The 25,618-nt window shown below is 43.1% G+C and overlaps 1 protein-coding gene across 3 annotated transcripts in view; it reads left to right on the plus strand.

Moving 5' to 3' along the window:
• Positions 1–25,618, plus strand: part of FGF12 (fibroblast growth factor 12) — a 229,372-nt gene that overhangs the window by 141,389 nt on the left and 62,365 nt on the right. For all 3 annotated transcript variants that reach the window (XM_061452137.1, XM_061452138.1, XM_061452136.1), the window contains 2 exons: positions 5,713–5,823; positions 13,777–13,880. In XM_061452137.1, the coding sequence (XP_061308121.1) occupies positions 5,713–5,823; positions 13,777–13,880 (215 nt within the window). The remainder of the gene's footprint in view (positions 1–5,712; positions 5,824–13,776; positions 13,881–25,618) is intronic.

Below are 25,618 nucleotides of genomic sequence, written 5' to 3' on the forward strand. Positions count from 1 at the left end.
TAACTTCTGAAGTGGATTTAAAAGCAGTTCTGCACCAGCAACCTCAAGTGGAGGCCTGCCTGCCAAGCAGAGCATTGCTATGAGTTGCAAGAATCCTTGGAGCTAGTGGCTTAAATCCTGGAAAGGTCACTAAACCCTTCATCTTTTCTAGAGATCATTGAAAAGCAGCCCTTCTGAGATCCCTACCATTGACTCAGAGGGTTCAGATTAAAGTGATTTCTGTAAGTAGGGTCTCAATGAATCCTTTTAGATTTCCCAGCCCAAGGCAAAGTGGGGTCTGGATTACCGCAGCCTCAGGTCATTGTATTGTCATAAGAGGTGTTCTGTGAATTGCAAAAAAATGAGGCTGTGGCAGACTGCCCTTCCATGATGGAGTCTTTGTTGGAAATCAATCCTGTGATCGATTTCTTAGTCCTCCAGAGCTTAGGGTTTGGACTGAACTGAGCTACACTATGGTGCTTGATAGAGCATAGGGTTCCTCACCCATGGGTTTATGCTGCTGTGCGTGACCTGATCATGTTTGTGCTCCTGCTTTGCTGATGGGAATAGGCAAGAGTTAGTGTCCTCAGTGGGGCTTTGCTAAATGCAGCATTAGTGCATAACCTCATAGCTTCTCTTTGTATTAAGGGGAATTACTCTGCTTGCATGTTCTCCATTTTCCAGTTAATGAGGTGAGCAGAACTAAAAGAAAAGGTCACTAAAGAGCCAGTGATATTTCTGATAAGAAGCATTTTGGCCAGTGTCCCTGCCAGAGATCTTGCTCTTTTTCCTATAGCACACAGCAGATACCTTCAGCAATATCTGCAGTTTGAGGGTGAGAGATATGACTCTGCAGAGTAACTGATTTGGACATGATCCCCTGGCCTTCTGGAGATCAAACAAAGTATGCGTGAGTACCCAGCAACTATCATGTCCTTGACAAGCCCCAGGGGAATGAAAATTGTCATATAGCTGTACAATAAGGAAGGAAACACAGCAGCTGATGTGAGCTAAGATGACTTTAAGGTTTAGCAGCAGGATAGCTGAAATGAATAATGGCAGCATTACAGTACCATTTAAGTAGAGACAAGGAGATTAGCAATCAGATCATGATTTAGTTAGCCTCAGCTGTGTCAAAGGGCACAGAAAGTTAAAAGCAGGGCAGGCAGAGCTAGGGCGTTTGGGCTGTGGAAAGGGGAGTAAACAGGATGTCTTTCAGGGGATATGTAGTGAGCTGGTCACTAGATGACTTCTGTGAGAAGAGTTATCAGCTGAGAATCATGTCTTCACCCTAGGGAAAGCTAGACTCGTAGATGCTACAGACCAAGAACACAACCATGGTTTAGCTCTTGCTCTGTTATTATTATTGCTCTGTTCTGCCCTGTGGCTGTGTCCAGTGGGAGTGCTTCCTGGGCATCATGATCTTCTGTGTCTTCTGGAAGCCCCACATATGAAGGATTTGTGCTCACTGCACCTGCGTAAGAAGAAGGTCCATTGAGCTTTTCTTTAGCATTCCCCCAACCCTGAGCAGCTATATAAGGGCAACCAGAACAGGCTATTCAAAGTAAGCATCCTAAAGTAGCCAGTATTGTGTATGAAATGAGGGTAAAAATATCCCTTTGCATATTGCATGGAGATCCTAATAGCATTGAATCTGCACTGGGAATACATTCTGTGTGGAAATCTGGTGTGTTTAGCCTGTACTTTGGGATCAAGGCAGTTATAACTTCTTTCTTAAATCTATTCTGAAGTACTTGATTTTGTGTTTAGGGAGACACTAAGTTGATACTGAGGTCTTGTCCATATCGGTTCCATTTCTGCTGGGAAAGCTGCTCCTACAGCAAAATAGAAGAGTATATGGAGCAGCTTGACTGGGGGGAATAGGTTTATCGCTCCTTTAAAAGCAAGGGAATCTGAGTTCCCCTTGCTATATGAGAAGGAGGTTAGAGAAAGAAAAGCTTGTTTGTGCTTCTATCTCTTATTGATTATAGCCTAGAGCAGGAATGAGGGAACTTCTGACAAATAAAAGTATCATATCAAGGTTGCGGGGTTTTAATCTCCCACCCAGTGCTTCAATAAGTACTGGGAATCTTGCCTGCTGGGAAGGGTTGTTCTCTTTCACTTTTAATTGCAAAACTGTGAGAAGTTCTCAGTCTATTTTTTTTGCCTTTATGCCTTCTGTTCTGGCTTATGGGAGTGTTCCACCACCCTTATTTGACAAGGAGACCTACTGTTTCTGAGATTTTTCTACAAACTGTTTTTTTCAACATGATTGCTACAGCGTAATGGATAGCAATGCTGGAAGACTGTGATAAAATTGCTCTGTAAGTGGAAAGAAGTCATGTTAAAATATATGATATAAGTAGGGAGTCTCTTTAAAGTCATGTGCAGAGTTTTGCTTCTGGGGTAGCAGGAAAACTCCTGTTCTGTGATTATACGCTTCCCTCTTCAGGTAATAACTCTGTAGTGAAGTTTGGGGAGAAAGATGGGTAAAACCTTTATTCTTCTTAAAAGCTGCCTTCACCTAAATTTTTTTCTGTAGGCCTCCCAGCCACACTGCTTGCTGTAGGAATAACACACTGCAATATCCCACTCTATGCCCAGACATGAGACAGAAGGTTCCCTGGTGGGAAGCAGCTACTCTTCCAGCTGTTGTAGCATAGCTGTTTATGTTCAAGCTGGTCCCTTTGCAGTCAGTGGGGAGATGCATGTGGATTTGGGATCTATGGGCATGTCCTGGCTGTTGATTTTTGGGATGGAAAGGGAGCCCAATTCAAGTGTAGACATGGCTGTACTAGGTGCGACAAATCACCCATTGCCCAGATATCTCTTTAACCATCCTTGGGCTGCTCTCTGTGTTAGAAAAGAGAACTTCATGCCAGCTGTGTGTGTATCTGTGCTGCTTTTGCATTTAGTTCAGGCAGATACTCAAAGGCGCAGATGCTCACCAGCTCTTCTCTCCCACTGAAAGAGACAAAAGGAAATGCAGAAACAGGGGAAGGAGAAATCTGTATGTCTCCAAAGTGATTTCTGACCCTTTGGTGTCTGAAAAAAATGTTTGGTTGGTGGTGCTGCAGGGCATTCTAAATGAGCCAGGGTAGCAGGGATGCTCCTGCAGAAGAGGTGTGAGGAGAGGCAGGAACACTGCTGCTGTCAGACTCTGTTAGGGTCAGGAGGAACATGAGAGCTCTGTGCTTCACTTGGTTGGAGTTTTGAATTTGGGTGTGAGCCTCAAACTTCAGCAAAACCAGGTCAGGTCAAGAAAAAAAAAAAGCACATGTAAGATAAGATTCCTACTCCAATCTAGGCGGGCATTGACTCAGGAAAGCCTAGGATCATGAAGAGTGCAGTCATTAAAGCTTGAATTATACCTGACTGTGTGTCTATGTCAGATCAGTAACAAAAAGGGACCTTGGGGCTTTATCCTGTGTTTTACTACGGTGACACTTAGACTTCTGGTGCATTGGTGTTTGTGTCTAACAAAGGTTCAGGGTGACCTCAAGGGATCTCAGGTGCTATTCTGATAAACTTGTTAGGCTATTTAGTAAGAGTGGAAGAGGTTTTCATGTTCCAAAATATTTTGCATGATCGAAGTATAGTTTGCACCTCAAAGAAGGAGGGAAGGGCCTTCTTTCCTGTAGCTAAATCAGAAATTTCTCAAGGGGACAAGTTCAGGGTTGTTTTATATGTCCGTTCCTCTTATCCTTGAGATGCTTTAGACAAGATCTCCCACCCTTCCCCAGCACACAGAAAGCCTCAGGCTGCAGGAGCATCTTCTAAATCTCTCCTACTGGGAGCTCTTCCATTTTGTGCAAAGTACTTAAGCATTAAAATTTAACCAGAAAGTAAAAACAAGGCTAAGACTCATTCAAGGGACTGAAAACGTAGGTCTCTCGTATCAGAGAGTGCCTATTAGTGCCTTCACCATTGTGGTATTAGATAAAAGAGAGGAAGGGTACAGGCTTGAGCAGGGTGGTGTAATCATCTGTACGTGAGAATACAGCTTTTTGTTTCCTCTGGCTTTAATATGCGTGTCAGAAAAGCAAGTTAAATCAAGCTTTTGCAGTCAACAAAATAGAAATTCATTTTGTTAAGAAGAAAGCTATACACTTAGCTCAAGCTAAGTCTCAGTTTGACATTTGGCTTGAACAACATTAGCTTTTAGTAGATGGTCAGTACAATTGTACTTATTTTACTGTCCCAAAATTGTCTTGTTGGGAGAAAGCCTGCCTGCAGTCTACAACATTCTCATTGCTACGAAATCACTGTTTTGAGGCAGTGTAGAAACCAGCTGATCCCAATTTACTCAGCGGGGTTTGTAGCTGTGAAATAACACCTGACTCTCCCCGAGCTGGTGGAGGGGTTGTTGAAGCTGAAATTCTTTGCACCTGCAGCCTGTCTGCATCTAAGGTCCCTGCCTGCTGCGGGGAGGGTGTTGCCTGTGCAGAAGCGCTGGCTGAGAGTGCCAGCCTTAAGTGGAAGTTGTGCAGCGCAGTGCAAAATCGTTAGAGACGGGGGCTCCTAATGGAAACACTTAACACACAACGTGACTAGTTATGTAATGACCATGGCTTATTAAACAGCCTCACTAGAGGCATGAAAGACGGGAGGCTGACAGGATTTTTGGTATGCTACACTGGGTTTTTTCCTGTCCATTGAGCCAGCAAAAACTGGGTCTTATTTATTTACTTTTGGTGGGTGGTCACGTAAAACTGCAAACTCCCGTTGCACAAGGAAGATCTCTGCCATCCTTGCTAGTGTATCTGTTTACATGTAGCCAGCTGGCTTGCTTTCCAGAAGCAATGCCTGTGACAAAGACTTGCATGATTAAAATTGAATTTAGTTTTGTAATACAAAAATGCATTTTTTTGTTATGCTGCAAACCTCTGTCACATGAAGTTCAAATTATTTCTGCCTTTTTAGTGTTTCCCTTTTCCTCTTCAACACAGGTATAAAATGTTGAAGAAGCAATAGGTAAGCCCCAAGCCAGTCCGTTGCTGGCTCATGATGTAGAGGGGCTGTGAAAGGACCCTGCTAGAGGCAAAGAGTGATTCCCATCTACCAGAGTATGTAGTACATGTTTTAGGGGGGAGGAAGAGGCAGATTTTAAAACAGAGGCGTTTTAAGGTGCCCATAAATGCTTCAGGGGTCATTTTTGGAGGTGTCTTGCATCTGTTCCTTTCAGGATTTTGTTCCTGAGTCCCACACAGTTGGACTCATGCAGCCTGATTAAGCACTTGGGTACTTTGGTTTTACACCACTATAATACCAGTGATTTAAATAGATTTTCATTGGCATAAAACTGGAACTGCGCGGTAGTGAATCAACCATCTAGAAAATAAGGATCTTGGCTTCACAGGCAAAATAAGAAACAAAAGACAAATTGTTTGCAGCTCTGCTAGCAAATATTCTTCTTAATGAGTGACATATTCAGAATACATAAACTGTCTAAAGACTTTCATTTGGTAGGTAACTTTCAGTGAAGCAATGTTCCATAAATATATTTCTGTTGCACCAACTATGCATTGCATTTTACCTGCTCATCTGATCTCAATTTTATTTGCCTGTATGTCTATGTATATATGAATATTTTACAACCACATTTGAAAGGAATCACAGAAAGCTGTCTTATCTTCCAAGCACTTCTATGTTTACTCAGGGCTTAATGGGGGCCAAACAAATTGGGACTCTTGCTACTTGGTATATCTAATAATTTTTATTATTTTTTTGCAGAACCCCAACTGAAAGGAATTGTGACAAGGTTATTCAGCCAGCAGGAATACTTCCTGCAGATGCACCCAGATGGTACAATTGATGGGACCAAGGACGAAAACAGCGACTACAGTAAGAAAAATTACCCTGTTTTGCAACCCTGTTACAATCAAATGCATCACCTGGCTTTAAAAGATGAAATTACGAAGAAGCCAGCTGTTTTCTGCACCTTTTTTTCTATCTATCCTTCCCCTTTAAATCTTGCCTGTATAATTTCATATGTTTCCTCTCCAATCTTCTTCCCTCCTGCCCCGATTCTGTAACTGCCATCTGGGTGGGGTGGAGAATAAAACCCATGATTTGAATTGCTTCCAGAAGAGAAAGGAGATTATATTTATACACATGCCACATGGGTAAAGGATAGGGGGAATTCTCTCTCCAAGGAGAAGAGGAGAAAATTGTTTTCACTATTTTATACTGAAAAACTCGGCAATCATCAGGAATTTCCAAGCTGGAGAAAACCAGCTGTTCACTAAAGTATAGTGCTTTGCGGCTAATATAAAGGTTGAGGACATCATATGACCTTTCCAAAGGAGGTCATCTTCCAAAACACTGTTCAAAGGGATTGTGTTCATGCTGTCCAACAAAGGACAGCAAAGTCCAACAAAGGCAGCAGATCCATGCAGGTTTAAAAATGATGCTCTGTGCAGGAGCCACATTGGTTAAAACAAATGCAAAGCAACAGCCAATCTTCCTTTTGCAAAAGTAGTTTTGTTAATAACAAAACTCCACAAAGTTTAAAAAAGGTGCAGGATATTTTCTACAGCTTCTGTTCATTTCATGGGCATTAGATGAATGCTTCTGAGTGGACAGTAATAAGCTCTGATCCTGCATCAACAGAGTAGAACTCAAGTCTTGATTTGTGTCATCCTATGTTGGTTTGAAGCTCCCTGTGCCACTGATGTAGGACATCATAGATAGCCTAGAAGATAGACGGCATAGAAGGTATTTTCCCAGTCACTACTAGAGATGAACACACGTTCATCTGTGTGGTAGGATTGATAGAAGCAAACTGCATGTACTCTGTGGAAAGAGAAACCTACTTAATTTGGAGGCTTATCTTGTTCTAACTCAAAGAAGCTGTTGGTTGGATTGAAGGCATCATCTGGGATGCATGTGAGGGTTGTCTGAAGTGATGCAACACACATAGAGAGGACATTCACATTGTCATGTGAAGCTGAACTTGGACAAAGGTGCAGTTTGGCTACAGCCCCACATCTATGGTGTTTGCCCTATCCCCAAGATGCTGGCAGAGTGCTGTGACAGGAGCATTGTGTGTGGTGTGGCTGCTCTGCTGCATCCAGCTCAAGGCTGGAGCCCATGCACGAGAGGAGCTTTGGGAAGATGGCAACTGAAATAGTGGGAGACTGGCAAAGCCCTTGTGAAATGACCCGAGAAGCTGCATTTATCTGAAACTTGGACTGTGGCAGATGCATCAGGTTTTAATCCTCTTTTTTCATATGCTTGTGTTGAACAAATGAAGTATTGCAAGTTGCAATGACAGAGCTTCTAATTTGTGCTGGAGCAGGGGAATCTGTGGACCTCCCCACACACACATTTACTCCATTAGAGACTGAGCAGGTCCCTTCCTATGAGGAAAGTCTGGCCTTTTGATTTTCTCAAGCAGACACCAACACGTGGCATGATTTCAGTGGGCTTTAGTCAGGGAGTGATGAGCCAGTGTGGGTCGTATTAGCTGCTTTCTCTTAAAGAAGACATAGGATGTTCTCAATCTGCAGGAAATCCCATTGGAGGCCTATTTGTCAACGGCACGGGAAGAGCTGCTAGAGATGACAGGGATTCATTACCCTCATCTATCATTGAGAACTGAACAACAAAGTAATGAGCTCAGACTGAAGCAGGGATGAATTTAGGTAAACATCAGGGGAATAAAACGTAAGAGCAGTTCTGCAGTATTTCAGGCTGGCAGGGGAGATGAAGGAAACTGCCACTAGCTGCCCATGACTGAGGTTGGGCCCCAAACAGCTCTTATCTCATTAGAAATCTTAGGGATCAGTTTGTCAAGGTGCTTAGTACTTGTAAGCCACTTCCATCCAGTCATCTTGGCTGGAAATAGATGGGCTGAAGGGTACATCTAGAGTGCAAATTTATTTGGTGAGGTGGCAGCTCTGCCTTGGCAGCTGGGGTAGGACAGGAGGTGTCTAGTTGAAGTGTGCCAAGCCACTTGCTCAAAGTCATGGGCCATGTCATAAATTTTAGTCAAGTTTTCGAAAAAAAGATTGAAGACAAAGAATTCCCCATCCCCTGATCTCAGGGGATATCAAAAGAGAGAAAAATTCAACATGATAATATTTGGCTCCTGAAAATGAAATTAAGAATGTACATTATTCAGTTTTGTTTAACTTCCTACCACACGTTCTCCTTTATAAATCTTCACTTTGAGTCAGCATTTTATATTGTATGAAGCTTCCAGTTATAGCTTCAAAACAAAATCACATTTTTTTTTATTTTGGAAATGCCAAAATAAACCATACTCACTATTTTTTTCCCCTTTTCTTTTCCTCCAAACATCTCAATTTTTGGCCAGAAAAAAGTCAAAACTCACTTGTCAAAGTGAACAGCTTACAGATTTACATCACTGATATTTTCTGTTTTAAAATACTTCTCCAGAAGTGATCAGCCTGTCTGAAATCTGTGCAGTATTCTTTGCAAAGGCAAAACTCATCAAAGAGTAGATAAATATTTCCATATCCTTGAAGAGGGTTGGTTAACTCACATGCACTGGGAGAGAAGTGCAATCTGGACGGCCATATCAGGATATTTCCCACCCTGGATGGCCATCTATTCTCCATGCAGAAGCCATCTTAACACAGTTAAATACACGGTGAGCACCATGTTCTATACGTTACTCTCTGTTCTGTAGCCACATGCTGATTATTCTAATTAGCATTATGAAAGGAAGCTTAATTTTCGTGGAATACATTAGGTTGATTTACTCTGGCAAAATCAACATTTAAAATGAGAAGCGACATGTCCCTCAGATATGTCTCATGCAATTAAAAGTTCAAATAAAAGTCCAGGAACTGCTAATATTTCAGCAATTTTTAAATTAATTATCTGGTGCCTATTTTATGTGTGTTCTTGAGAGGCTGGTGGCATTTATTTTCCACCTCCTCTCACTTAAATGAAAGAAAAAAAAAAAAAAGCCAACAAAAAAGCCAACAGAAAACCCAGAAGCCAAGTTCTAATGGCATTTGAATGGGCATCCAGCCAGTTTCCCGCGAAAGAAGCGCTTGGGACATCTGTTCCTTATACCATGCATTTAAAGGCACGCCATCTTAATGTAAGCAAGAAGACAGATCCTCTGCCTACTTGCACTGGGATATATGAATAATTTTCTTTTAATCTGAGCACAATTCCATGGTGTATGAGGCCCTTGTTTGTGTTCTTAGTAATGTTATATATGCACTTTTATTTGTGGCAGTATTTTTTCCTTCCAACATCAGTGATCTCAAATGGTCTTTCAGGGCTGACTGTTGCTGTATTTGCATCCTTATTCCTCTTTCCTGGGCTGAGCAAGGTAATGCACCTTCTTTGTAAGAGCAACGGGACTTCTTGTTTGCTAGCATAATCCTGCTGAATGTCTGAAAAGCCTTAGCAAATATACAGTACATAAAGGATAGGTCAACTATAGTGAACAAGTGGAAACAGACCAGCATGTCCAGGATATTGTTGAGGCTTTCCGGAAACAAACACAAAAAGATTAAGACTGGGGAAACCTATGGAGGTCTCCAGTTCAGCATCTTCCTTGAAGATGGGTTATCTTCAGCTGCACAGAGCCTTGTCTAATTGTTTCAAATGTCTTCAGGAATGAGCTGTTCCATAACTTCATAACCTATCTGGTGCCAGTGCTGCACTGTTCTCATTGTAACAAATTGTTCTTTGCAACCAGTCATAATTTCTTTGAGGCTTTTGTCTAGTGCTTCTTGTCTTTTCATTGTGTCCCTCTGAGAAGCTTCATTGTGTTCCCTTCTTTGAGTTAAGCTAATAAATAGTAACCCGAGTTTCTTCTCTCATGTTGCACGAAAGAAGTAACTGCACATGTTGCACCACAGACTGTTGATCGTCTTAGCAGCATTCCTCATTTCTCTCATGATCTTAAACCTCCCTGTCTCATGGTGCACCAAGGCTGCTGATGCCTATTGTATCTCCCATTAGTTCTTGTGCAGCATAAATGTCTTGATCCAGAACAAATCACCTGGTATAAATTAGTTTAGATCCTCTGACTACTACTGCTTATATCAGCTGAGCATATAGCCCACATCTTAAGTATAGCACATCTTACCTTACCCATCTATTTCTGTAAATAAGCTAGTCCAGACACATAGCTAAGTATGCATTCACATTTTAAAAATGTGTTATGCAGCTGATAAACTGCCATAATGTAATGGTGAACAGCATACTCATGGCCAAAGAGTTTAGGACTCTAGCATGCTAAAAGTAATATGATCAATAAGCAGAGTCAGGTGTAAATCTGCCAATGGCTGAAAATGGTAAGATGTAATGAAGGAAAATATGCAGAAGTAATTCAATGTCCTAATTCTTTTCTCTTCTGCCCATGAAGTAAGAGTATGTTCATTCTATGAAGTTGCAGATGGCATAGAAAATGTACCATTTGCAGCAGAGTTTTGAAGCATTTATTAAATTTTCTCTTTTTCACATCAGCACATATGTGTCCAGTCCTACTTTACCACAGTTAGTCCTCTTTCCCATTCTGCTGTTTCACATTAACCAAAGTTTTTTCCTGACAAAGAATGAGCCATACTGCTTTTGAGGCTGGTTGAGGGTTTTTCCTCCCTCATTTTACATTCTTACAATAAAGTTTATAAGCTTTTAAATCTATTCTAAAACAAGATAAAACGTTTATTTGGAAGCATGATAACAAAAGGCTTCAATTTCTTCAAACACATCTCCAGATTGAAGGGCAGAAACAACGCTTAAGAATTTGCAAAATCTTGATTGACCCAAACTGTTTTTTTAATAGAGGAAGATATGTGCTACCTGAAACTTCTTTAGCTGCTAGTTACCTATGTCAGATGCATGTCATCCTGCTTGTCTGCCTGCTCACTTGCTCCTCTACTCTGTGCTGTGTTGCAGGAGATGCTCACGCCTAAAAGCTGTGATTGTGGGTGCTGCTCCCATGGTCTGCAGCAGGGTGTCAGGGAGCTTGGGAACTGGCAGTGGTCTTGCTATTGTAACACAGAGCACAGCAGGATTGTTCCTATTCTCCCTTTGCATGTATAGGTGGAAAGAGAGATTTGGAGATGTGGATGCTTCCAATTGGAACTTTTCACCCGCTAATTCTGGGTATTACCACCTTGCTGCCTACTGAATGCTTTGAATGGTCTGTCACAAGTTTTCCATACAAGATAAATTGGCTGTAGGGAATGAATGATGATGCCCATTTTGTTTCATTATTAGCAGTAATATGCTCCATTTTTCAATGGGAGGAAAAAATAAGGAAGGGGAATTGCTTATAAATACACTTGTTAATTGCAGAGGGGTTTAGATATTCATGGTAGTGAGGAAGCGATAAGCTTACTTTGCTTAGTGAGTTTTTCAATGATAGAAATGCACTATAACACAGCTCTTTAATGCTGAGTAGCTGGGGTGTGTTTGTGTCTTCTGGGGACAATATCAAAGCAGCACTGTCCTTGACTCCAGCTCTTTAGACCAGTACTCAGGATGGACTTCATTTGCCATATGCATCTGTTGACATCCTCCCGTGAAATCACAGAAATTACCGTTGGTTTTGGTAAGAATTCAGCACACGTTTTGATATTTTACTGAATATGATGCTTAAAAGCATAAAAAGGGACTGAGATTAAATTTGTTTCTACTAGACTCCAGGTGTCTTCCCTTTGGGCAGCTAACTAAGGGGAGCTAAGCAGTTGTCCTTGGGAACTGAGTGAGAAAAAAGGGCATTGATGTGAATCTGAGACTTGTGAATCCCTTTTTGGAGACATCCCTGAAACTAGCTCTGTCAAGACACCCGTTAGATATCTAGAGCAAAGTAGCTTTCTATCTCTTGTGCTCTCTTCAGGTTTTACTTCTGAAAAGGGATCCACCTCTGACCTTTAAGCAAATCCAGCGAGAGTTCAGGTTTAATGTAACCGGTCCCACTACATTTCGCAGACCTTTTGGGCTCTACTTTTTCTTCTAAGAAATTCTGCAAAAAAATCCTGGGACTTTAGATCAGACTTTGTAGTTTGATCTCTGTAGTTTGGTTCAAGCTTATGTAGCAAAGAAATGACAAAGCCACAGTTTCAGTTCTCCCATCGCCCACTTTTCTCCATATTAGCTAAAACTTCTGTCTCCTCCCCTCTGCAGAAATTCACAGGCTGTACATGAGGGAGGTTCTTGAGAAGCATCTTATGGTTGAGTTAAATACATGCATTACTTAGCACATGCACATCTAACCAGTCTCCTGTTGAACTGGACTCTGGTCCCTCCTGTCATAGCAGGATTAACACAAGCCTGGCCTGAGGAACCATAGCATTTTGAATAGACCGTTTCAGCAAAAGCTTTATGCTTCAGGGCTGGTATTAAATCAGCAGTAGTCCATCTTCCAGGGAAGGAACGGCTGTGAGATGGCACAGTGAGAAGGACTGTTTCTCCTACAGCCATTATGTGAAAACCCCTTTGTGCTATGCTTGCTGCAGTGTGATGTGTCAGGCATAAAACTTTGTACATGATCTATAAAATGAATCAGCTAGAGGATAGTGTCCTTAAAGGTCAGCTGGAAAAAAAGAATGCTTCACTGCATGCTCTGTCACTCAGTCTTTCCTCTGCACTCTCCCCATTCACAGATCTGCCCTGGGCTAATTTGAGCACCCCAAAGCTCAAAGTTTCGAGCAGGCTTTAGTAAATACGTGAGTGTTAAAAAGCCATGAGAAATGCTTTATGAATGTGGAAGGGGCAGTCTGACCTCAGGACTAGGGAACTAGAAAAAAATATTACTGTTTCAGCGTAGTTGAGTGGGAAGAGACCTTGAGTGAAGTATTTCCATTGTGTTTGTGCTCACAGTTCTGCCTGGCCCTGTGAACAATCTTTCCATATCCTGAGCTACATGGGACAAGGTCTAGTTAGCTATTCATAAGCTGAAATACATAGAGTCCTACAACATCTGGATACTTTTGTCCTAGAAATCTCAGTAGGAAAAAAACATGCTAATGCCTCAGTACTCAATCAACACTGACAGTCCTCTCCTCTTTGAGCCCATTGTGTCAGAAATGTAGCAAAAGCCTGACAATACGTTAACGTATATGCTCCTGGGAAAGGTCTTTCAGTGAACTACAGGATCTACTTGGAATTAAGCAATAAAGTAATAAATTTGGAGACAGTGATTGCAATGCTTTAATCAATAAGATTGCAGTGGAATTGGGTCTTGCAAGGTCTTATCCTGTTCCATCCTGTCTAGTGTGGCTTTCTAAATAAGCAACAGCGCTCAGGTCCTGGAGTGGAGCACTGTCTCTTCCTGAGTTTCTTCATTCCCTTGACAGCAGGGGTCACACAGACACAAAGTCAAGCTAATTTTTATCCTTCTGGCTGTGGTTGCTGTCTGTGTACTCTTTTAGCATATGGCAAATGCAGGAAAGTGTGTCTAGGTTTAAAATGTGTTTCAGGGTGAACTACACTAAGCTGTGCTGTTGCATTTGCCATGGGCGGTTAGCACAGCTCAGCTAGCCCATGAAAAGCTGTTGAGATGCGCTAACTTGAGTGCATGTGTAAGTCCTTGGCATTGCAAAGGCAGTGATCAAACAGACTGATGGGTGTGGTAAAGCTTCTGGGAGGCAGCCAAACTCAGCACTTTAAAAAATTTCCCTTCAACACTGGCCCCATGGCTGCAGGCCTTTCTTGTACCTGGAAGCAGGACTTTTGATTCTAGTCCAGTATCTTCTGGTAAATGTCAGGAGTGGGGTGGGCTGGCCCTGGGGCAAAAAGCAGCACTGGCTGCACAAAGGTGGTGTCTCCATAACCTTTGCTTTTCTCTTCTTTCCACAGCCCTTTTCAATCTAATTCCTGTGGGTCTTCGTGTGGTGGCAATTCAAGGGGTGAAGGCAGGTCTGTATGTTGCCATGAATGCTGAGGGATATCTCTACAGCTCAGTAAGTACTTTGCACTGTTGGGGTCCTGGAGTGCTTTGGTTTTGTAGGTGGGAGGAAGGAGGCTGCATTGGGACTTGCAGCATTTTCTGGAAATGGTCACATATCAGCAAATCTTCAAAAGCAGGAACCAGGGAGCTGCTGCAAGGCCATGCAATATTCACTTTAAAGTGTCTCCGTGGAGACTCATGGCAATAATTCCTGACCTGTGAGGGTACACTTTGTGTTTCTTTGAGTAGTTACTTAATGTAGTTCATGTTGTAGAGGAGTTTGTGTGGTTGGCTGGTTATATTCTGGTTTCACGTTTGCAAAATGGCATGGACTGAATAGAACTCTTCTGAATTGCGCCTGCATAACTGATCATAGGTGGTGCCCCAATGCTGTGTTTTTACTGCAGTGTAAATCCACAGCGATACTCTGACTTCACTAAAATGATTCTGGACTATTCTGCTGGCAGAATTTCACTGTATTTGTGTGGTCTTTTTAATGCGCATAAAAGATAAGTGAGGCATTTTTTTACTGACTAATTCCCCTATAACTTTCTTAAATGGCATGAAAGGGCACAAGGTTATTCATAAGATTCTTATTTGAAGTAAGTAATTGATTTTCACAGTGAATAATTGATTCAGTGATTTATTAAATATGGCAGCACTTTGCCAGAATTTTTTATGCTTGAAATAACTTTGTTCTAGTTCTACATAGTAAAAAGTGATAGTTAATAATACACTTCTCATTTCTGTAGTTATGATATCTTTAAAGTGTATAGCTGAGATTCTAATCTCATCTGCCTTTGTGTAAATTTACAGTGCAGTGATTCTGCTCTTGTCTAGGCATTTACATAGCATTAAAAGCATACCTGAGAATGGAGATGGGACCACTGAAAGGACAACAGTCTGACTTGCTTGTACGCGAATTTTCCTGACTCTTACCATCCAACTTTGTTCCTGGTTAGTTTTAAACATGCTCATATGGTTGCGATTTTCCCCTTCAGGAGGTAACAAAGCTCTGTTTCCCCAGTGGCTCAGGGTAGAAAACAGCAAGTGGATGTTTTAGTATGCCTGGTGAGATAGGTCTCAAAACTGGCTGCTTGTCAAGAAGAGACAGAGAGATCAATCTGGATCTCTCTGGATGCCAGACGCTTCCTGTTCTTTCATAGCCCAGTAAACCTAAATGACTGCTGCTAAATAAATTACATTGGTTTACTAACAATGAAAACTTCCTCTTTTTGTAAAGCTATCAGAGCCTAAAAGGTAATACTAAGTGTGGTGTGGTACTGCATTATCATGCCTGCTTCCCTTTAGGCACATAGTCAGGAGGGTCCAGACTGACATTTTGCCCTGCGCTTGTGCAGTGCTGGGCATACAGGGTCCCGGCCCAGCACTGAGGCACCTCATATCTCTGGTGCCCTGTAAATGAGGACTGCAGGAAAGCAGTGTGTGTCTCAGCCACACCCAGCCTGGGAGGATCTTTTTGGAGCAATGAGGGGTCAGTATTTTCTAAACAAATAGTGTAAGGAAGAGAAGGGTGTGAGGCTTAGGTAAGAGAAGAAATGGAAGGTTGGAAATATGAAGTTGACAGCTGAGAGATTAAAGACGATGCAGAGAAAAAATATCTCTTGCTAGCAATAGTGAGACAATAGGGAGAATGGGAGGGACATACCAAGAGGTGGTGAGCAGCAGGAGGACCGTGTGTCCAGGAAACACATCTGCTCATCGTATGAAGTGCCCTGTTAGGCACCAGATCATAGATGTATGCATTTGAGGGTGGTTTAATGGGCCCTGCTTATTCCCAGCAAGTGTTCCTGCCTTAAGTAGGAAGGTTAATCCGGGAAGAATAAGGATGCACTGATGGCCAGTGGTTAATGAAGTGGAGCTTTTTATGTGCTACGGCTTGATGGCATTCATCTCTGAACTTGTAAAAGTTAAACTACTCAATATGATTCGAGGATTCTGCTTTCAGTAAATAGATGCTGCTGATTCCATCCAGTGAGATGGAACTTGCTGGACAGTGTTTTCTTCTTGTATTGACTAGTGGCTCTGTCTTGCAGCAGTATATCAATGAATTCACTGTGCTTTGGAACAGACCCCAAGGCAAGAAAAAATGAAAATTTGTAGATAAAGCCTGTTAGGAGCAGAGAGTGTGGGCGAAACCACTCATAGCATCAAAACCAAGGGATGAGACCAGGATCCTATAAAATAACTGGATATGGCTGAGAAGAGCTCAGTGTCTTTGCTGTGGTTTAACTGAAGACCAAGACACTGTCCAAGTAGTCTCTTCTGGATGCTGCAGTTTCCTTGTAGGGCCAGGATCCCAGTCCAATCCCACATTTGGAACAGCTGTGTCAGTCTTGAAGACTGTGTTGGGGAATTACTTTGGCAGGACTCGAGTCTATTCATCTCTGAGGTGAGCAGGATCCCTGGCCATGCTACCTGGACCTGACGGCTGCCCACACCAAAGGACACATTGTCCCTGTTCCTTTGTTTAGCAGACTCTAAACTACAGCTTTGTTGTGTCTCAGGCCAGTTTCCTTTGGTGTTGTGCATACACCTATTTTTTTCTCTCTCCATTTCTAGAAAATACAAACAAAAAAAAAATAAAATGACTATTCCCCATAGATTCTGTTCACTCATGCAGATCCACTGCTAAAGCTTGGCTGCCTCCCCTGCTGTTTGTCCCAGGCCTAGTCCTGCTAGGACTTCTTACAACACCCTCAAGCCCAGGTCTGCTTTCAGATAAAATGCACTTGTCCAGGGAAACGTGGTTTGTTTGAGGTTTTTGTTTGTTTGTTGGTTTTGTTTTGTTTTTTCTTGAGCCCAGATTGTGGCTGCTGTAACTGAACACATCATTGCTGTGGGTTTGTTTTGTTTTTTTGTTTGGTGTTTTTCTGGTGATATTTAATCTGTCTGAGTCAGCTGAGACCTTGGCTGACATCCTCCGCCCTGGATGAAACCAGAGGCTATTATCAGCCTGGCCTCAGAAGTGGTTTGTGCCAGCTCCTTCTGAGTTTGTGTGAATGGGCTCTTGAATGGGTTTACAATAACCAGCCCTTGGAAAATGTCTTTCTGGTGCCAATCAGTACAGAGTGGGGTCCTCTAAAGCCAAACTTGTGGAGAAGGCTCTTTGCAGAAGACCTTCCTAAATGCTTGGCCCCATTTTTACCTTTAGCAGTGAGTTTCCTCACCTCTTTAGTTAGGGATAGGTAGGGATAGTGTGGGGTTGGGTTGCTGAGTTGCAGCCAGCCACAGATCCCTAGCCAGCTTCAGAGGCCTAAATGCATTAGGTGCCAACCCCTCTTTGCTTGGGAAGCAGCTGTTTGTGGCTTTTGTGCATTGTTTACTTACACTAGATACCTCAGTTTTTTTTCCAGACTAGCTTATTAATACCTCTGAGGTCTGCTGGGGAGGTGCTTAGGAGGTGAAAAAAAATCAGGTCATGACCTGAGACACCTGGCTTTGCAGACAGTAGGATGCAAAACAGTCTTCATAGCAAGCTTGCACAGACTCGGTGTGTTCCCATTTGATTTCTAGTAATGTAGAACAGCTGTAAATTCCCTGATAGTGCATGAAGGGTTTTATCAGCAGCTGTTCTAGGGAGTGACATGATTCTTCTGAGGATCCACTGTTAGCATTTTAAAATGTAAAAATATACGGAATGAATGAAGGGCAGTGGGTATTACTTGTACTGTCTTAGTGCTTAGTGGCTTGGGAAGATAAGACCAAAGGCCGGTTGTTGCAGAGGACAGGGAAGCACAGAATAGAGGTACGTCCTGCTCCTGTGAGTTTACAGCGTAATCTTAACAGGAAAAAGCATAGAATATGCTCTCCTGTCTCTGTCTGGAGTTAATAGTTCCAACACCAAATTAATTTCTACTCCTGTATAACCTTTCTCTGTGAAGTTTCTCTCCTCGCCACCCAGCTTTCTCTCTTTCACCTCAGCTTCACAGGGGCATGGGGAAGAGTACATGCAAAGTGTTTCATCTGAGAAGCAAACGTGGTTCTCCTGGAGCAGAGGCTCATCATGGGGCTTCTAGAGCCTCTGCAGGCTCACCCAATCACTCCAGGTACACTGAAATTGCAGCTGTCAATATGACGATATGTATAATTCAGTGGTGCTGCAGCTGGGACTGGTTTTGCCCCCAGTGCATAACACTTTTCTTCTGAAATGTACTGCTCTCAGATATTCCTCGTTGTTTAGCTCAAAGTTCTAATTATTTTTGAAATGGCAAAATGCAATACATAATTTAGTGGAAAGACTGAGAAAACCTTAGCTGAGATACAGAATACAGAGAAAAAAAATGGGTTGCTTATGAGAGCTCAGTATGATTTTACAGTATAAACCTCTGAGTTTGAAATGCTGAAATTGGAGCTTGAATCACTTCAAAGATTCCTGCTAATAAGGGAATGATTATGCACAATTAAAAAAAATCTAAACAGCATTGAAAAAACCCAAGTCACTTTAAGAGCTCAGTATGTCTTTGCATTTTCTTTTTCTCTGCTTTTTTTTCTGCTCTACCATTTTGCATAATAAACATGTCTTGCATAATAATAAACAAGCATCTGGGGAAGTATGTATGCTGTGTTTTTTTTTAATCTGCTTGAAACGCTATAACTATTTTGCTAGAACTTGTCTAGGGTTGCTGCACTTTTATTTACATTGTTTCAAGGTCAAGGGCTGGAATCAATAATGCTGCATTCTCTCCCCTAATAGGCTTGGGGTGTTAAACCTGCTCCAGCCCACACCATTTCTTTAATTCCTAATTGACCTCCAGTGGGGCTAGTTGATCTGGTCAGAAGTACACATAGGCCAGGCAGGTATCCTGGACATGTTCCTTCTGCACACTTTGCAAGCAAGGATACTTGCTGGGGGAATTCCTTAGTTTACATGCATCATTAGGGAGTCAGGTCAGTGGAGAGAGAGAAATGTCTCCAAAGGCAAAGCACAGCAGGAACGCAATGTAATGTGCCTTTAATTTCCCTCCAGAGTAAACAGCCAGTGAGGAAGAGTAGATAAAGGGGCTCACTGAGTGAAGGCATTAACTGGGAGATGTGAAACTTCTCCTGTTTCCTGGCTTATTCATAAACATGGAGGGAGCAAAATGGATGCTCAGGTTAGCAGCTGTGCTGAGGAGTGCCAGCCCCTGGGAGCAGATTCCTGTCTTGCATTGAACATTCCTATAATACAGCTCCTGGCTGGCATCCTGGCATACCACCCTGGTAGCATGGGAGCTTGTAAACATGGCTACCAATTGCAAAGTGGTTCCTTTTTCCTTGGAGATGTGCTGCCATCCACGTTGCTCTGCTTGGCTCTCAGAAGCTCTTCAAAGGTTCAGCTTTCCTTTCACCGCAGCAGAGCGAGCTCTCCCTTCCTGCGTGTGACTGGTGAAAGCCGGGCAGGACCAGTGCTAGCCCACACTGGTCCAAGGGTTATTCAGGATGTTGTAAGAGCTAGAAATGGGTATGACTTCACTTGGTGGGGCTACCCAGACTGCTTGTCAGATGAGGAGAGCTGGGACAGTTCAATATTGTGGCTTTTTTGGGGGGACAGGATTCCCATCTGGAATCCTGTTGAGGAACCTGTGTTTCTTGGACTTTCCTAGCACAGTACCACAGTGGGGCTCCTACAGGCGGGCTGCTGCTCTGCACTCTGTATTGATACCTGGAATGAGTTGGGTCAGACTTAAGCTTTCACCTATTCAAGCAAGAGACAGTTCGGAGGACAAATCTGTAACAGCAGGATCTAATCCTGTTTTCCTAGCTGGCTGTTCCTTGTCTTAAATAATAGCAGTGCAAATAATGAAGAATGAGTATGCTTCAATAAGAAATGCCTTCTCTTAGTCTTGGTTGCACAGGATATTTAGTAATGTCCTATGTTCCACCTAATGCCAGCTGGAGGCACAGGGATGGGACATTCCCCTTTGTGAGAGGTGGTCTGTTAGTATTGAGATACATTATGGTCTTTTGCTGAAATTTCATTTTGGAAGAAAATGGGGGGAAAATGCTCCAGTGATGCTGACTCATCTCATTTTGACACTTCCCCAAAGAAACATTACAGATTCCCATTCTGAAAGAACTTCAGAGTGCTTTATATTGCTTTACCGCTCCTAATAAAATCAGACTGAATGTTTAGATTCTGGTTGAGCATTTTGGTCCCACATGGTTTCCTTAATGTTGGAAGGGGGAGGAGGGCAAAACCCCAGCAGAGAGGGATTGCTTTAAATTGTATGAAAGGTAAGAGGAGAAATTACAGAGATGAATCAGTTGTAGCTTCCATCTTCTGCACAGCGTTCCTTCTGCTGATTTCCTTGAGGCCAAATATACAGGCCTAACCTTAGATAAATAGAAAGGCAAATTCCTTGGAGCAGGTGTTAAGCAGCAGTAGTGTTGCATAGAGCTTGCCTGATTTTCTCCTGTGTGTTGTGTGTGGTGAATTAACCACTCTAGGGAAAATGATGTGGTTAAAGGAGAATGGTCAATGGCAATACAATATTTGAGTTGGATTTTGGTGTGTGGGGAAGCCCTTAGCAGAAGTGATGCATGAGTGAAGCACTCATTTCAGCAAATAAGAGCCAAAGGCTGACTGTCATGATGTTGTTCTGGAGAGGCAGTCATGGCAGAAGCCTCTTTCATTGCTTTTCCTGTGCATCCTGCTGGCTGAGGGATGCAGGAGTGGCCAGTAACTGAGCTCCTCTGCCTGGGTTATTACTTTTCATTTCCTCAAACTCTCCAGCCTGCTTTGCTTGTTTTTAGTGCTATTTATTCAGTGTCTGTTTTGTCCATAAATAGTTCCATTGTCTGTTTTCCACAAGTGAAACCTAGACAAAACTCTGGGACACAAAGCGTGACAGTGGGACTGTTACTAACATCTTATTTTGCAGTAAGGGGAGGACAATACTGTTCTTCTTGGGTCCAGAACTGATATGAAATGAGAGAAGTTCTGAGTGAAGACCTGTTTGGCTGAGGTCAGGTGTATGTTAATTAAGAGATTCGGATCTCATTTCTGATAATACCAAACTCAAATATAGAATGGATAAAACTAGTGAATAGTGTGCCAAACAGTAACTAATGGCTCTGGAGGTGAAAGCAGGAGATAGGCCAGTCATAGGCTAAGAAACCCAAGAAACAAACGTATTGAATGAGCATATAATTATCACTGGGAGCCAAGTGATAGAAAACTTTAAAAATGGGAAACTTTGTTGAACTGTAATGTGGCTTTCCAGGAGAAGGAAAAGGGGCTCAAAGTACCTAGGCAATTTCAAGCCAGACTACCTAAATCAGTGGAGAATGTAGTGAACTGTAGTGGAAAAGCCTGGATGGGAGCCTGAGCCATCCCTGCTTTGCTGTGAAAGGGTACTGTCTTGACTAAGCACCTGCAAAGCAAAAATAATTTTCTTGAAGTCTCTGAATTACAGGAACTCAGTTCAGATCCCATAGCTTTTTTTTTTTTTTTTTTTCCTTTCCCATGAGCCCCAAGATATAGGGCTGGTTTATGGGCATGGGCTGTAGTTACATAGCATGGTGCCTCACAGGACACTTGTGAAATTGGTGGAGTAAATGTGCTTGGTGGAAGTTATGAACCCGGCCTGAAATGTGCTTATTATACAAGCTCTAGTTCAGCAAATTGCTGAAATTGCTCCTTAATGCTTTGCTAAATCTGTGCTCCCTGGTCTTCCCCGCAGCAGGGATGCAGCCCCTGGGGATTACCACCCACTTTGAGTTGCCTCTTCTGGCACCTTTTCTGAAAGAGCCACTCCTTACTGCAAGGAAAACTCCAAACCTACCCAGCTTCTCTTGCTGTGAATTCATCTGACTGGGGTGGAATGGATCTGTTTGTACTACTGGCAGCCAGTCACTGCTGTGGTGTGTTGCATGCTGACAGCGTGCTTAGCTCTGCAGAGCGCGTGGGATGGCCGGCGTGCTTGTGCCAAGGAGCCTGCAATCTGTGCGCGAGCAGGGAGGAGCGTAGGGGCAGCTCGCCAGCAGCGATGCCCAGAGGCATCCTGGCAGCAGAGCAGGCAGGCAGGACATGGCTTTGGATCCACTCCAGGGTCTTCTGAACCATGCCTGGTCCTTGTGTCTGGTCTCATGGTATACATGAGGTGCACCAAAAAGGCTCTGCAAGGTCTGTCTTCTGTACGTGCTGGCTAAGGCTGAGCTCAGTTCTGGCCTTGTGACAGTGGGTTAGAGGGCAGCAGAAAAGCAGTGTGCATTGAAGGCAGAGCCCATCATTCCCTGCCTGCTGTGTCTGCTGATGCTGGGGCTGACTTGGTTTTAAAAATATACCTGGCTCTCCTGGAAAGCTGGAAATGTCAACCTCAAGGGAAAATAGCTGAGTATTTCAGATCTGCTGGTTGTTTATTACTGGGGCATTTAATTATATTATTCAACTTCTAAATTTTCAATGATAGTATATCTGTTGCAAGGCTTCTTTTTGTTTTCCTGTTAGGTTTTTTTTTTTCTCTGGAACAGTAAGAGGCTCTAGGACTGGGTCCATGGAGTTTTGAGATGATGCCACCCAACACCACAGGGACAGGCAGATTCTTTAGGGGTCTTTGGCATCATCATTACAATAAAAGCTTTATTTTAACCTGGTTCCTCTGCAGAGCAGGTTGGTTTAATAAACATCTAAAACCCTCTGCAGAGTGGGTCATTTTAACCAAAATCATAGACCCTCTGCAGAGCGGGTTGTTTTACAAATTAACAATAACTTAAGCTCAAATGGGCACACAAAGCTCACTTGGCACTTGGGAGCCATTTCAGTGGTTCTGATTGCTCTGTAGGCCCAGGACCCCTTCACAGGAGAAATGGGTATGTGATCAACCTGCCCATGGCTAATGTCTGCCTGCCTCTCAAGATGGTACAGGAGCTGGGAGTAGAGGGCACAGTAACTGATGCAGAATTATGAGAAAACAGGAGATTTTGGGAATTCCAGTAGTAAAATCACGGCCTCTTCTGTGTTGTGGAGGAAGAAATCCTTACTTTGCTGGAGGCTGAGCCCAGATGGGATGGTTTAGAGCCCACATAGCCATTATTTTCCAAGCTTTCTAATCTCTGCATCACCAGCAGCCATCTGTAGACTTATAGGACCAGAAAACCAAGTAATCATGGTTGGAATGGTACTCATTAGTTTCTTTATGGTGTATCATATTTATGCTCCATCCCTGGCAGTGTTCAAGGCCAGGTTGGATGAAACCTTGGATGGCATGGTTTAGTGTGAGGTGTCCCTACCCATGGCAGGGGGGCTGGAACTAGATGATCTTAAGGTCCTTTCCAACCCTAACTGTTCTATGATTCTATGATCATTGCCTTTCTGCCTGCAGTTAGGTTACATGCTTGATCTTTTACTCTTGTGACTAATTTCACTTCTGTGCAGTTTTGCTGTTCTTTAGTTACACCTTCCAACAGCTTCTGCTACTTGCCTTGTTGCTGACATCCTTTTTCCTTTTCCATAACCATTCTTTATTAATCTCACATCAGTGTGTTTCAGACAACACAGGCAAACCAAAAGATATGTCTTGGTGGGTGGACACTATATAGACTGTGGCATCCCCTGCAGATTTTTCTTAATTAAAAAGAGGCCCTTCTTCCCTGCTGATGAACTCCAGATTGCATCTTTTGTTGTGTGGAGGTGATTGCTCTTCCATGGAAAACTCTGGCAAGCCTTGAAACTTTTAAACAACATTAAATTAATTGTCTCTCTCTGAAATCAATATATTCCTTGTTTGTGCATGCAAGTCACAAATTAGTTTGGTGGTCAACATCCCAGCCACCAAGAATCACAGAATGGTTTGGGTTGGAAGGGACCTTAAGATCATCTATTTCCAACTGCCTGCCATGAGCAGGGGTACCTTCCACTAGACCAGGTTGCCCAAAGCCCCATCCAGCCTGGCCTTGAACACTGCTAGGGATGGGGCAGCCACAAATTCTCTAGGCAACCTGTGCCAGGGCCTTGCCACCCTCACAGGGAAGAACTTCCTAATATCTGATTTCAGTCTGACCTTTTTTAGTTTAAAGACATTCTGCCTTGTGTTATCGCTACATGCCTTGTAAAAGTATCATGCCAGCTTTCTTGTTAGCTTGTTTATGTACTGGAAGGCTAGTGTAAGGTTTTCCAGTATCCTTCTCCTTGCTGAACAGCCTAACTCTCTCAGTCTTTCTCCATAGAAAAGGTGCTTCCGCATTCTGAGAGTCTTCATGGCCTCCTCTAGACAGGTCCATATCGTTAGTTGGGGGCCCCAGAGCTGGAGACTACTGCAGGTGAGAAGGAGGCAGTATGAGGGAGTCCTGCCATCTCTGACATAGCCAATGTCATCCGAGGTACAGGGGAGTTATGCTTCAGAAGCAGCACTTGCCTTTTGTTCAGTTCTATTCTATAAGTTAGATGAATCTCAGAAAGTTGGAAGTATTTTAATATTCAAAATGTGCTTTCTAATCCCCCAAACACATACCTAGGCACTAGCCCCACTCTAAAAGCTTTCTGAAATTTGAACACCCTTTTGACATAAATAAGATGTGGCATGACAATGGTGAGTCTTCCCATCTCCTCACCACTTTCCTCCTGAAAAGGCTGAAGGATTGGCTTCTCTTTATGAGAAGCTTCCTTGGTCAGCTCCTCTGAAGGCTGAGCGTTAAATGCATTATTGATAACAGCAGTTGGGAGTTGCATGCAGACACGCACACGTTACAGACTCCCAATTGCTGCCTGGCCAGAGCACTGCAGAGGAATTACTGCAGCTGGACAAAGATTGTCTGCTTCTCTCTAAAGGCTCTGAGACAGAAATCAGCATGAATCTCCTGCACAGCCTTTTCTCTTCCACCACTAGATAGATCATTGTAAGCATTAAATAAAAGAAAGGAAAATAGGACCTCAGGGATTTTGAACAAGGCCATTAGGTGAGGAGGCACCAAGAAAGATAGCGTCCAACTTTCTAGGCACGTGCAAAATGATATGAAGAACAAGATATAGCCTAGTTCTGACATACCCACAAGTGCAGTGGCTGTGTCTGGCTATTGCTTCCCCCAGCAGGAATCTCTCCAAAGCAAGCAGGGGTTGAGAAGGGCAGTTCTTGATATTTCTGATGCAGTATTTAAAGCCCATGCACTTGGGGCAGATCATGTGCCTTTTAAAGTGATTTGTTTCCCTATTCCTGGTGGGTTGAGGGGTCACCACATTGTCCCATATTGCTCTAAGTTGATTTATGTGCACTGCAGAGGGTTCCCCTTTCCTCCTGACACTGGATAACCACTGTTGGAGCTAGGGCAGCTAACGGGTTTTGAGTTTTGAACTGTACTTAGTGCCAAGGAGAACAGTCACCAACTGCAGCTGCGGGATACCATCTATTTCCTGCAGCCCCCTCTCTTCTGTACTGTACCTGTTCCCATGTCAAGTAGATAGCTGCGGTGAGGCTCTTGCTTTCCAATAGGGCAAAGCAGACTCTGGGTGGAGGAAGGACCTTTGGGAGAGATCCAGCCAGCTCAGGAGATGAGTGCTGTGTAGGTGTGCAACCAGCTACAGTTGGGATCCATTATGTTAGTTATTGCCTTCCTAGTTTTTAGAGGAAAAAGTCTTACAGCTATTATCCTGACTTGTCTAAAGGAGCTTCCATCTTATTGTGCCTCTTACTGCCACTGTGGGCATTTGGCTGGTCAAAAGCCTTCCTTTTTCCTCATTGCCTCTCCTGGCATGCTCCGGGAGCTGCAGCTGAACAGCACTGGCTCTGCTGTCTTGAGTGGTGCTCCATGTCC

Source organism: Pezoporus flaviventris, unplaced genomic scaffold, assembly GCF_033815535.1.
Source record: "Pezoporus flaviventris isolate CSIRO_AGI_PZ_B2104156 unplaced genomic scaffold, CSIRO_AGI_Pfla_v1 ptg000013l, whole genome shotgun sequence".
Lineage (NCBI taxonomy): Eukaryota > Metazoa > Chordata > Aves > Psittaciformes > Psittacidae > Pezoporus > Pezoporus flaviventris.